At 35.6% G+C, this 14,630-nt stretch overlaps 1 protein-coding gene across 1 annotated transcript in view; it reads right to left on the bottom strand.

Moving 5' to 3' along the window:
* Window positions 1-5,831: 5,831 nt before the first annotated feature.
* Window positions 5,832-14,630, bottom strand: part of LOC142340605 (solute carrier family 41 member 3-like) — a 70,229-nt gene continuing 61,430 nt past the window's right edge. The window contains exons 11-12 of the mRNA XM_075391292.1: window positions 12,343-12,525; window positions 5,832-6,170 (exon numbers count right to left, since the gene is read on the bottom strand). Of these exons, the coding sequence (XP_075247407.1) occupies window positions 5,988-6,170; window positions 12,343-12,525 (366 nt within the window). The 3' untranslated portion in view covers window positions 5,832-5,987. The remainder of the gene's footprint in view (window positions 6,171-12,342; window positions 12,526-14,630) is intronic.

Genomic DNA, 14,630 nt, shown 5'->3' with positions numbered 1-14,630 from the left:
GTTCATACAAGTGAATCTTTTATGGCTTTTATGGACCATAATGGTCCCTTTTATGGTTGCTAAGTTTGGTCAACCCGGGTAGGTGCGGAAAAAAATTGACAAAATACTTAGTTTTTTAAATCAAGAAACGTCTTCCCTGCACTCTTGTCTCTCAACGACTTTAATTGCAGTGCTTGTGTGTGCGCGTTTTTATGTGTGTGTGTGTGTTTGTGTGTGTGAGTTTTGTTGACGTTTTATTTGTCATTATTATATTGGGTTCTGTTATTTTTTCAGCCAGGTTTCTTCAGTTCTTCCAAGACATTATTTGAGTTGTATTTTAAGACCCGTTAGCACTTGGCTTGTTAACCGTACCTAAAAATGAGCCATGCACAGAGTTTATGTAACAATTTTGGGCAATTGGTGCTTTCTTTGTACACGTCTTTAGATTCATCAACAGTGCGCCAATAATGATCAACTTTTTTCCGAGAGTAATTGCACTGGTGAATTGTCTATGGCCACTATAAAATAGTGATGAAGAACTGATGATCCATTTCTGTCTTTAAGTGGATTATTAGTGAATCACTGCCGGAGAACAGTGACACCAACCCTCTAAAAATTAGGAACAAAAAACAATAATTTCGGCGCTCGTTTGACTTGAACTCACATTAACCTGATTTTGGCAGGAAAAAAAACGCCCTTTGAGTTCAGTTCCTCAAAACTATGCATGAGAAAGCAAATTAGATCAGTCAAAACTAAGCCTAATTGTTGTGATAAACTTATTAAGGCGAAATATTTGATAAGTTTATCACTCGATCTACTTCAGGGATGAGCCAGCGAGGCCAATGATAGTGCTGTTGGTGAAGACGCATGGAGAGTCAGGCTTAAACTTTAACCCAAACAATAAAAACCCAGGAAGAATAAAAACCCTGTGATACGTGTTCCGGTAAATGGTCACGATGATTTAGAAAATTGGTACGTGTTGAACAATTTTATTGCTCCGCCTCGAAGCAATGTAAGTAAACCTTTGAGCGCTACGCAAAAGTGCTGCAGCTACTTAAAAATAAAACAAGGCCTTTGCTATTAACATATGTTTTGGTGCCTAATTTGTTTGATACCTTATGCGCACTTGATTTTGCTGCTGTTATTAGCGTTCAGCGAAATCTTCGTTCCAAAAAAAGCAGATTTGCTTTTAGCAAGAGGAGGAGCTACATCAAATCCACCCGTGCTCCAAAATAGAATCGTATTTCTTGCGAATTTTCCTCAAATTGTTCTCAAACAGATAGAAAAGCAGGAAACGAAACGGAAAAAAATATGTCAAATATTTAACGCGTGGTTCAGACATTTTTGCAACAAACGGGTACAGTTGGCTGCTGAATACAAACTGACTCACATTTCTTAGTTTCTTTTCCCCTGGTAACCTCTGAGGCAGCTTTTGAGGTTTCTCATACATTGCAGCGCTCGCATTGATAAGAAGTCATTAATTTATCAGTCAACCTGTTCGTTACACATGTTGTGGATGATGCTGTAAGACTAAATGTTTCGAATCTGTTAACTATATGTTTTCTATACTGACAGTGTCACTGGTTGCTCTATTTTATTCGTTGAGCTGTGTTTGTACCACTTAAAAGCCGCACTGTTCATTTCTCCCCTTCTATGTTACGCGGAATTTCCTTATGAATTCCTATAAAACTTTTTGATTATAAATTATCTCGGCAACTTTTGAGGTGTCATAGATCTTGGAGCAGCCACAGCTAATATTTTTTGTATTTACATACTGACAACTAATTGTGAAGCTGTTTTCTGTTCAATAATTGCGGCATTCTGTTCATAATTAAAAAGATTACAACGATTAATACCAACACTGAAGCCGTTCATTTCTCTTAGAAGAACTTCGAAAAAGATACAACCTCGGAGTTAGAACCCATTTCGATGAGTTACCGGTACTGACACATTCCAAAAAGTCAGGAGATAGTACTAGTCCCAACTTCGAAGAAAATATTCCTTACCTAAAATTTGGAGGCAAATTCCAACCCTTAGGGCTGACCAGATGCCAATATTTAGTGGGTCAAGGAGAGCATGTGCTTCCCTCGGCCCGGTCACTGAAATTGCTCTTGAAGCGACAATAATTCGAACACCTGTTTCCAGTATTGAAAAATCATTAAGCAAGCGTATCCTAAAGATAAAACGAAAACAAAACAATATTGTTCATCAAAAAATGGATACATGCGCAAGACGGTCAACAACTTGAATTCGAACAAATAAAAAAGTTATTGCTTCGGAAAGCTCTACTGAACCCTGCTTCGGAAAGATCTACTGAAAGATTATAACAGCTGGTAAAATCTCAAGGTTTTGGGGGTTTCAGTAAATGTATCCGATAAACGTGGAAGAGAATCCTACTCAGAGACAGCTGATGTTACTGCAACGGTAGCAAAAGAATTCAACGCACCATTTGAGAACGGTACATTTCATTCGCACATTGTCTTCCCTATAAAACCTATTTAGGGAGATTTAATTGATGAATTATAATTTGAATTGCTGAGGAAAAACTAAGCTCTTAGGGGTAATGCCAATTTAAAAAACGTTCTTATTCTTGATGACGTCAGAAAAGCTCGACTAATTCTTCTAAGTTTGATCAAAAATTTTCTCCATGTTAAGGAGTTGTTGATTAGTCGTGTTCGGAAAAACAAGGACTATGAAGGTGGAAGCGATTTCGGGTATGACATTAACGCTGTTTTTGAATGTTTCAAAAACCAAAATGCACAGCCACGACCAATCTTTTCTATAGCCACGAAAAATACAAAATCCCTGCGTAGACAATAGAAATTACCAAAAAACCTATACAAGCTATTTACAAACTCCGAACAAACGTGGCAACAGTTTTAAGCTATCAAATCATCTTACTGTCATCGCTAACAGTCGCTACTAGAAAAAATCTAAAACAAGAAACAGTTTTTCGGGTAAAGTTCGTGAAGTGTATATTAAAAGTAAATCCTAGATCAATCAGAAAGCATCTGAGTGATTTGGGAAAATTGGTTTTTGATCTTGAGAACCAAACAGTTGTCGTATTTCTAAGTGAGACCGGTTTAACTGATAAGGACAAAGTTAGGAACAAGTTATTACCTGACTACGATGAATTGGATCTCTTTAACCGTGATAAACACGCTGAAGGCGACTATCTGTTGACTCTTATCAGTGCGCTTACTCTTGAAAAAAAATTATATATTTACAGGATGATGCAAATTTGACTTTTGAGTAGTCCAACCAAACCTTTTGGAAGTAAATGATCTGTTTGCCCAATGAAAATTTTCAAAAAGAGAAGAAACACCAATTGATTTTGCAATCGGCTTGAAAATGAGAACAAAAAGAAAGAGCTCGAAAATTTTGGAGACAAAAACAAGATACTGCGTCTTTGGTAGACTCTAAACCATTGCTCGATATATTGCAAAGAGAAAAAAATTCTATAACAAAACCATTACTTAAGGCCTCTAATCGAAATTTTTAAGAAAAACAACAAAACTTTTAAGTGATTTTTAGGACAAAAGAAGAACCAGCAGTACTTTTCTTGTTCTGTCATCTTGCAAATAAATAAAATCAAACCCTATCGAACTGGCAAACGCAAACGCAGAGATTACGAGATTTCCGCCATCAACTCGTTCGGTGTTCCTGTGACAAAAAAAACCTCGTTTGTTGTAAAAGTTAGAGAAACAAACTTCCAAATGAATAATAACTACTGCTGACATATGCAACATTAATCAAAGTGCCCCAAACCGTAATTTCACCGCACCTTGAAATTTTAATAAATATTTCGTTTTTAAAGGGAACTTTTCCAGCTCAACTGAACAAAGCTTCAGTTTTTCCTTTGCACGAGGAGGATATAAATTTAGACGAAAACAATGATCATCCGATATCACTATTTTACGTAATGAGTAAACTCAACGAACGTAATATAAAACAGACTGTACTTCTTTTCAGAAAAATTCGATATGTTTTATAAAAAGCAATTTGGATACAGATGTACATACAGTACAGTTGATACTTTATTCTGGCTCACAGAAACTCTCAGGTTACAGAGAAGCCCAAAACTACTTTAATTATTTCTGAGTTTAAAAAAGGACTTCGACAAAATTAATGACAATATTTTGAGTTAAAAAATAGAAGGGTAAGGTATAAGAGGAAATGGCCTTAGTTGTTGCAGTTTCTACCGTTTTAAAAGAAGACAATGTGTTGATCTGAACATGGGCGTGCAAGTTAGCAGGTTAAAATCAACTGTTGTAACAAACGGATCCATTCTTAGTCCTATTCTTTTTGTAAAAAAAATAACGACTTATCGTCTGTCTTAAAAAATTTGAAGACCATACTTTTCGCTGAGCATACAAATTTGGATACTATTCACTGCTCTTTTAAAGACATTCAACAGGATCTCAAAAAGCTCTGTATACGGCTAAAAAACAAACTAGGACCTAATTTGAAAAAAAACTCAACGAAGCTTTGTAACCAATACTTGTAATCACTGTTTCAAGTTAAATAATGGAATTATCAATAAAGAGCCTGTTTCCAAATATTTAATTATACAATTAGACTATAAATTCTGCTTTCAAAGTCACATCATTTAGGTTGAGAGACTGTCTAAACAGAGGGGAATCTAATCAAAATGAGATATTTCGTGTCCCGCTTTCAACTGATTAAATATTGTTACTAATGTCGTTCCTTTCATCAAAGACGGTGCTTTAGTTTAATACTGTAGCAGCTAGTCTTCTCTAAATCACTTTACTTAGTTCATAAAAAGATTTTTAAAAGTATCTACTTCAGAACAAAGACCAATAATTGCGATGAAGCATTTCATAAATAAGCGATTCGTAAACCGATAACAAAAGATGCCTTTGGAAAATTTCATCATTATTCAATAAAAAGCATACAAAATCGTTTTGTAATTTTTTTAAACTGAAATGTTGTGAGTGGAATACGAGAGAAAAAGTAGGCAATTGCTGAATTAACCTTGTCCTGAAACTAGAATACGAAGACGCCCAATCCGACAGCGCGGTGCTAAATTATACAGCAAGTTAAAAGCCAACGGAATTATTCACTCAAGGTTGACAAGGAACCGAAAAAAAACGAGATCTGCCATCTTATTTGACAGGGAAGGAGGAGCTTACAAAATTCATTTTTCTTTACTAAGACTGATAATTCCGTTAAATATCTTTCAGTAATCTTTTGTGTTGATTGTTATCAGAAAATAATTTGGGCAGAGTGTAAAGTACTTTTTTAGTCTCCTTACCTGTCCGCGCTTAAGTCAAAACGGTCACGCGAAAAACAAAAGTTTACGATACTTGCCTCAAACTTCCTCTGAGAGCAACTGAAATAGTCGAGAATGAATATGTTGGGTAGGAACATTCTAAGACCAAAGATGACGAAATTCGAGCGAATTTTACTTCAACCTCATCAGCGATGTCCAACCTAATAAACATTCCATTTGATAGTCTACGGGCGTTTAAATATTTCCGAGGAAAAGATTGAGACAAACGTGGGACCAATAACGCAATTAAAAAAGCTTAAGGCATTACTTTCGGCGGAAAAATTGAACAACTTGATTGTTTTTCATTTTTGAAAAAAAAACATTTTCAGCCCGTTTTTTAGTTTCATAATCTCTAGTCTGAGTTACAATGTGTGTCCACTGCGGGTTCCCAGCCTGGGTAACGAAGAAGTAAGGAAAATCAAACAGAAAAACCACAGAATTGTTCACAAAAAGAAATCCAGTTGTCTCTGAAAATTTTAAACTTTCGAAAAGCTACAGATAACAACACAACTTTTGTTTAAAAAGTCATATTGATCGGAAAAAAAGTGTTGGACAGATAATTAGCTATTTTTCGTTGATCATCGTGAGATCTAGATTTACGCGTCTTTGCGCAGCTTTCATACCAGTTCCCTTTTATTGACCAAAACTGGGTTGGGGTTCCATAGTCTGAAACACAATCTCTGTTTAAGTTACTGATATACGATTAGCGACCTCCTCAAATAGTTCGATCATAGTTATCGGCTGCAGATGCGAGGGCGAGATAGCCCAGTAAGAGCAGCCCCGTCCCCAATAGATCACTGAAGGCGGTCAGGTAGGGAATACTGCAATTGTCCGGGTCGTCTCCCAGCTTCCAAATCACGTGAACAACCCAATCAGCCACAATCAACAATATTAACACCTGAAAGCAATAGTCAATAACATCGTCAGTTTAGCCAACTCGATTTCGCAGAGTGAAACTAGCTGTCTGAATGCGTTAACTCCCGCTCCCTGACCAGAAGCAAGGCCCATTGGGCTATCAGTCCCTACTTTTTGCTATGCTGAAATCGATTTTATTTTAGCAACAAGCTTTACTTCGGAGTGAAAGCAATAGCCATCACTGAAAAATGACGAACAAAGACGTAAAATTTGCCTAAAAAAAACCAACACGTTTACATTAATTGCTATGAAGTTCGTTCAAGAGCAATTAAACGCCTCTCGTCTATCCGAAATTTTAAGTTGCTGAAATTTTTTATCCAAAACAAAGAAGTTGATAACCTCTGGAGTGGATAACCTTCTAAATTGAACATAAGCTAGTTTAGATGAAAAAAGACAAACTGTAATCAACTTCTGAACCCATAGAAAAAGATAAGGATCTATTCTGTTTTGCCCCCCACCAGCTTAGTGGGCTTATATCTTTTACGTCCCTCAGGCGCACGTGCTAATTTTTTTACATAGTAACGTGCTATGTAACAACATATAATTTGTAACTGGTGGGGGGGGGGGGCGTAAAAAACACTGGAGGGGGGGGGGGGCAGAATAGAGCCAAAAATTACTGTACGTTGCATCAAAACATAGTTCTTGATTTAGGGTTTCATAGATCTCTTATCTGTTTTGATTTCAGCTGGACGGACTGCAAGACGTCCAAGGAGCGTCTGATTGCAAAATAGAGGCAGTTATTTGGGAAGTTCGTACATCGATGAGGCATGCACCGCAAACATAATTGGATATCAGAATTATAACCTATTGAAGAATTGCTCTCAAAATATAGTAGACGCCTGCCAGACGATAGCTGACTATACTAAAACCTGCACGCCTTAAAGCAGCTAACATTTTCGCTCATATTACCGATTCGGAATACACAAAAATTGCCAAACTTAAATCAAATTCAGAAATGAGGAGGCAATGAAAAAATGGGTAATTTCCTATTTAATTGCCCCAAAGGTTTCTTCATTACTTCTGCTAATGAAAACATTTTTTATAAAAGAAGGCTCATATTATTCTGAGCGCGGCACAGAATTTTTCTGCATACGTATTTAACAACAAAGAGCGCATCATAAAACTAGGCTCCCGAAACCTAACTCTAAGTGCGTTTCAGGACTGGGCCAGTATAAATGCAATTACTCATCATTACTGAATCATAGACTGATTTATGTCACTTTTTTGACTTGTCAGACTTGCGTTCAGTCTAATTTTATAATGGTCAGACTTGGGTCAAGTCTTCAGCCGTTAATATACGCTTGAAAGAAGCAAAGTTAAAGCGAGAAAGCGAGTAAAACATATTACATGGGAGACTTGCATTTACAACTGCCCAGTACTGATTTACACTTGGAGTTCGGTACGGGCTATTACAAAAACCTTGTTTAATAATCAGGGGGGGGGGGGGGGGTAGAAAGGGGGGTGCGTTAGGGGGGTTAGAAGGTGTCAGGAGTGATGAAATCAGGGGGAAGGGATTTTTAGGTTGCTCAGACTGCCAAAAACGTCCTTCTCACCACCCTTAATGACTTCTGAGAGCGTTTGGTTAATTGTACACTTGGAGACTAATAACGCTTTATGATCGCAAAATAATTTCTAAAAACTTTGTTTGAGACCAATTAAACAATTTAAAGTCTTTAAACTTCGAACCGATGATACATCTCCTTTGAATTCCTATTGTTATATACTTTATGAGGTGCTGTCAGTGCCATTACATTGCTAAACTAACAGCGGATTGAAATTTCGGGCAATTGTTTTTCTAATAAAATCTTTTGCCAGGTTCTATTCCGAGTTCTCGCCGGTAAAAAAAATGAAAAAAAAAACGAAATTCTTAGGCAAGTTTCATTGAATCAGCTGAATTCGAGTCAGCAGGGACAAGACAGTGAGATCAGTATATCATTGAAATTCTATAAATATTTTTGCGAAACATCTTTCAACCAATCAAAAATCTGCATCTTTATATAGCCTACCAATACAATGGCTTTAAAATTAATTGAGGCTTTGAGCACTGGGACACAATGATAGCCGAGTACTAAAACATAGCTGAAGCTGGACGAACTACGACTCGCAAAATTCAAAATTTCAGAGTGCATTCGCAGACTAATCTCGGATTTTTTGGGTAAATTTACTCGATTTTGTCAATATATTCCCCGATCATGTTTTGAGATTAGGGCTGTGAGCGTGTATGGAAATTGTTTAAATTGAGCAAAGTCAGTTCAGATTGCTTCAAGTTTGGTTATTTACGTCACCATTATCCATGATGCGTGTTTTTTTTTTTGGGGGGGGGGGGGGGGGGAGCTAGGGTGACGAATTGTGGCAATATTTTGTCATGGATTTCCACGCTATAGGTAACTCATTTCCACGTGTCATCTTTGAATGCGGTTTCAGAATCTAATGACTAAGATAGTGTCAATTAGAGCAAAATGAAAGAGCCTAATCAGGGATTAATTTCAGAAATGTCCCTCTCGATATTAATAGTGGATTAAGAAGATAATAAGCAGTTTTGCAACAAGGAGGCTCGGTAATGTGCGATCGCACATTAAGTTCCGACCCTGCTTATCTACATTTTTCGCTTAATTGGCTACCAAATGAGGAAGAGATTAAAAAAATTAACATATCAACATATTGTTCAACAAACTACTAAAAGAATAAAACAATCTACTCTAGAGGGCCTATGAGACCTGTGGCTACCATAATATGACTACCATAAAAGACGGCAATAAAAATCAAATAGTTACAAATATTAATTACGACCAAAAGATTAACCGGCACTTTTTGGAACAAAATATGGGACTTTTCATCAATGCGACTTGGCAACAAGTCGACCAGAAATGAGCAAAAGGGGCAAAGTTTATTAAAACATTGCTTTTTTAAAAAAGAATTAAATTCGAACTGATTAGAAACATTACGCATCAAATGAAATCAATGAGAGAGTCTTTTATACCTTAATAGGGAGCGATTGAGGCCTTTCATTATCCAGGATATGTCATACGTTTAAAAAAAACGACAACAGGCAAAAACTAAAAGTTTGCACGAAAAATTATGCACGAAAACGATGTCCCCCCAATCAATTAAATATTAAGCTGATCACAAAAAACAATAAAAATCTTCTCTTGCATTTTTTGAAGGTAACAAAATATGTAAATCAAATGACGCCAAATATTGTGACACTGTGAAAAAAAACCTACAGAAAACCTACAAAAAAGGGACAAATATGCAAAATCACGAAAATTTGTTTTATGAAAACTGGTTGTTCCAAGAAGAAAGACCAATTGAGGACAATAAAACCGTTACGAAGAGCAAACTGTATTTCAATAGATAAATGATGTGAATTGTATATAGAGATGCTTAGCTACAAATTAACAGAAACAAAATTGGCAGATCTCAAAAATCTCTTTTTTTTTTATTAAAAACAAATATTTTCAAAATTCATAGCCAACAAAAGCTTTCGACTAAAAGAGTAGACAGTTTGTCTTGCAACTACTCCGAAAAATAATTACAACTGTTTTTAATTAGACTAGATCATAAGACTATAAAATAAAATTAAATATAAGCTGAACTAATAAGTTTCAGAAACAACTTTACGAAACCACAGTTTTGAAGCCATTAAATTTATAAGATATTAACCGCGAGAATATAACATCTTCAATTGCGTCTCCTTTGACCATCATAGCGTCTTTTGTAAAACGACCATCACAAAATAACAACAAAAAGAAACACGAAAACTGAAAAACATCTAAATTTCACGAAATTCTTCTGAAACAAATTGTCTAAGCCCTGAAGACATCATTTAAAACGTTTAAACAACAGGAAAATTATTGTTTGATTCAACAAAACATTAAAAAGAGCTCTAAATAATGAGGCTAAATTACGAAAAAGATACAACAATGAATAATACGAAAAAAAACGCAAACCAGAACAAAAAGGGATAAGTTGAAGAATACTATTACTCTTTTTTCAGAAATTTAAATCGAAAGTCAAAACAACCATTAGCTATTTACCGATATCAGTTATTAAGTTCATCTGTTTATCTATAGTTGGCCACTGAAACCTTTAATTACACAATATTTGGCATATGACAACAAAAATTAACAACAAATAAAGTGCAAAAGAAAAAAACTCTACCATTTCTGTAAGAGAACGGTGTCGCAGCCCTTCAAACCATATGTTTTGAAAACAAAAAATATGTTCAGTTTAAAATGTTGTTGAGCTTTTTTCAGTGAGATCGTTAAATAATGTTACAAAAACAACAGAAAAAATGGGAAATTATGCACAAAAATCAGAAAATTTTGTATGAAGACTCGTAGTACCAAAAGCAAGAAAACCTTCTATTAAAACAATCGGCCACAAAATTAGTTTTTATTCTATAAGGAGGAAAGATTGACCTGAACTTACTGAGAATAAACAAAATGTTGACTAAAATAATATAAAAAATTGACCACAGAATTTCCTCAAAATAAATAACATAAGAGACATTAGGTAACAACCAAATGAATAGAAAAGGTTCACTTGCAACCTCTTGAGGAAAAAATTTAGATCTTTGAGTGCTTAAACTTAAAAATCAGACTGCCAAAAGAATAACAATTGAAGGCAAAAGACAAGAATTCATTTAAATTTTACTAAAACTGTTCCTCAAAGCCATAAAAACGCTTTGGTTCTCTGAAAAGAAACTGTATCTACATTCGGCCTCAATTTACGTAAATTGGAGCTGTCATTAACGGAGCCGTGAATAAAAACATTGTCAGTAAATAACATTAAAAAAAACAAAAGCAAAATTTTTGGAAAAAAGGCAGCATCAAAAAAAAAACCAGAAAGTCTCTGATTCTAAGAATCCATGATATTGTCGAACCTCTCCCTGATTTTGTCGCGCGCCCAGCAAACCGACCAAGTGTTCCAAGTGTTTGCGAATTAGACCAATTGTTGCGTGGAATTCTTCAAATATTAAAAAAAAGAACGATGCATTTTCTATAAATACAGAGTTAAATCTGCAAAAAGGCAGTTTTAGTTCGAGAATACGGCACCTAATTGCAACTAGCGCTCTTTTTGAGATTAGGGAGTCTGTTTTAAGGTTTCTAGGTCACTAAGACTGGTCAACTTTGTCAAAGTGGACCATAAAAGCATATTTTGTGCCATTTTTGATTAAAAAAAGTTTGAATTTTGGCCAAAAAAACTTCAATCAAACAATTCAGCAACGCACTTCTATCTCTAACGGTAGCAACAACACTCTGCAAATTTTTTAAAATTTTAGCTTATTTTGAACTATATTAGCGAAATTGTGCCAATTTTAGCAAAAAATACTGAAAATGTGAACAAAAACAGTCGAATGGTTTAAACAAAACTTTAAACCCCCATAACTCCCTGTAAAAAACGAAAATAAAAAAAATCTTTTTAATTCCGTATTCTACACTGGACGGGCTTTTCAATGATGCCACTCACGATTCTCTACGATGAATATATCGATCGGCCAAAATTGACTGAACAAAAAAAAACCCCAGTTGAGTATATAGTTCCTCCTCCCCACTAAAGTGGGGGTCGGAACAATTAGCCATATCATTGTCCACAAGAACAATGCATCTTTAAATCGAGTCTCAATTAATTACTGATGATAAATTGGGCTAGTGACAAAATTGATGCATTTTCTACACTATAATGCCACGATTTGAGCAACTAATTTTCAACGCGAAAAAATGGCTACGCGAAATTTTTAAAATGATGACAAAATTTTGTCACTCGCTTCCATAAAACGTCAAATTTTCGGACATTGGCCACGTAACGATGCGCTTCAATTCAATTTTCAGCGCAAGAAAAATTAATTATTGACAGTTAAGCTGATTTACACTGAGCATTTAGACTAATACTGCTACGTTTTATTAGACTGTTGGTAGCAATAATAAGCGCTTGTGGATCTATTGTTTGCCCCCCCCCCCCTCCATCTTAGTGGGCTTATATTTCTACCCTCCCCCCAGGCGTACGTGCTAGTTTTTTTACATAGTGACGTGCTTTATAACAACATAGAATTTGTAACTGGGGGTGTGAAAAAAACACGGGGGGGGGGGGGCAGAACAGAATAGATCCGCGCTTGCAACTACGAAGATCAAGATAACTCTTCATATTGATACCTGAAGAAATGATACGAAGCAGAAGATGGCGTAAAAGAGCACTGGTAGGTTGAGAGATGACACTTTGGTCTGCAGAGCCACAAACAGAAGATCACCAGGCACTACTAAAGCCAGCAGAACCACCGCACTTTTGTAATGTGGATTGGAGTTGCAGTTAAATGTCGTCAGTAGCCGCCTGTTCACCTGTTAATTCAAAACATAAACTATAAACTGACAAATGTCGGAAGAATTGCTCTCGAACGGCAGGCAGGTGGGAAACCATTTTACCCCGCCGGGATTCGAACCATCGCCCTCCCGTTCCATAACCATATGCACTGTCCACTCGGATATCAGGCCCTTCTTTTTTCTATGCTGCAACCGATTTTATATTAGCAACAAGCTTTACTTCGGAGTGCGAGCAATAGAGATTACTCAAAATGAAGAGCGAAAGCGTGAAAAAGTCACTTTAGAAGTCGAAAAATGTTCTAGAAGAAAAGCGCAAAAACGGTCAGGCGAAAATTTTGCATTAAAAAAGACCAACACGTTTACAATGTTTACAATAATTGCAACAAACTTTGTTCAAGAGCAATTAATAAACACAACCGCCTAACGTCGGGCGAATTGCTCGCAAATGACCGGCGAGCGGTTGTCTTCGTCAGCAGCTAGCCACGGTTTAGTGACTACCTCTTTATCCTGTTTCTGAAGTCGAAAGTCAAATGGGTCAGACGAAAGAACGGCCAAGAGAAAAATTGCATAAAAGAGACAAACAGGATTAATATAATTGCTACAAATTGCATTTGAGAGCAATTAACAATTACTTCCTAAAAAGAGACTGTTAGGTCATTTATGATTAAAAAAACAATTCTACTATAACTACAATTCTACTACTACAATTATTAATGAGGATCCGAGATGATGACATTACGCCACATAGCAGCAGCTGAAGTGCGGCATAAACAAAGAGAGAGAGAGAGAGAGAGAGAGAGAGAGCGAGAGAGAGAGAGAGAAAGAGAGAGAGAGAGAGAGAGAGACAAAACGGGAGAGAGAAAGAGAACGAAAAACCCTAAACGACAGAGAGAGAGAGAGAGAAAGAGACAAGAATATTTTCCATGAGGTATTCGACTCTGCAACTTCTAATTTTCTAGCCTTGTTAGTAAATAAATCATATAGAAAAACTGAAAAAGGCAAAATTCAAAATAGAAGTTTTCAACTTCACAGTACAAAAAGAAGCTAAAAACAATGTTTGTGTCGAAAGTTCTGTCAAGTAACCCATCGCCGAGACTTGACGCGTTTCGTTGGCAAGTAATAGTCGTTAAACTCAGAAAAGGACAAAATAACAAAATTTTGAAAATTGCAAATTTTAACAAAAATCTTGCTTAAACTTAAGAGATTAAAATTCGGTATCCCTGTTTTAAGCCTGAAATAGTTTCACAGGCTCATAAAGATCCACACACTTGGAACATAAAAATTTTCCAAAAAAATTGAAGATTTATCCAAAATTGACAAAAACTGGAGTCATAAAAAAAGTTGATCATCATCCCATTAACTCTAAAAACTATACAGCAGCCTATTATCAAATATTGGAGCAGGTCCCAGGGCCTGTGCTGCTGGAAAAAATTAAAAACATAAAAAAATGCAAATATTTTAAAAAATTGCTGAAATTCTTGATATTAAAATCTTGAAGAACATTCCATTACATCTATAAACTATGCAGTAACAAACTATCAAACCCTAGAGGAAGTTCCGTGGCTCTTGAGGCTAGAGGAACTTAAAAAATGGCAAAATTTTTTAAAAACTTGGAGAAATTAAAAAAAATGCTAAAACTTGTGATATTAAAAAATTAAAAATTAATCCATGGCCAACACAAATTTTCCAGCAACTTATTATCAATCTCTAACGGAGGTTTTCTGACCTGAATAATGATATATATAACACAGAAATTGTACAGTAACCTATTTTCAAACCGCAGAAGAGGTTGAAAAAACCTAAAAAACGACAAATATTTTCAAAAAAACTTGAAGAAAGCAAGTTATATAAAAAAAATTGCTAAAAATTGTGACAATTAAAAAATGAAAAACTATTCCATGGCCAAAAAAAATTGTCAGTAACTTATTAATAAACCCCTTAGGATGTTTTCTGGCCCCCTGGGACCGGAAAGACCTCAATAAAGAAAAAAAAGGTGTCAAAAAATTTGAAAAAAATTGCACGTTTTGTCAAAAAAATGCTGAAATTCGTGATGTTAAAATGTTGAAACCATTTCATTACCGCTAGAAACTATGTGGCTTATTATTAAAACATAAAGGAGGTTC

The sequence above is a fragment of the Convolutriloba macropyga genome, chromosome 6 (genome assembly GCF_964194025.1).
Source record: "Convolutriloba macropyga chromosome 6, txConMacr16.3, whole genome shotgun sequence".
Taxonomy (NCBI): Eukaryota; Metazoa; Xenacoelomorpha; order Acoela; family Convolutidae; genus Convolutriloba; species Convolutriloba macropyga.
This window is presented reverse-complemented; position numbering and strand designations above follow the sequence as displayed.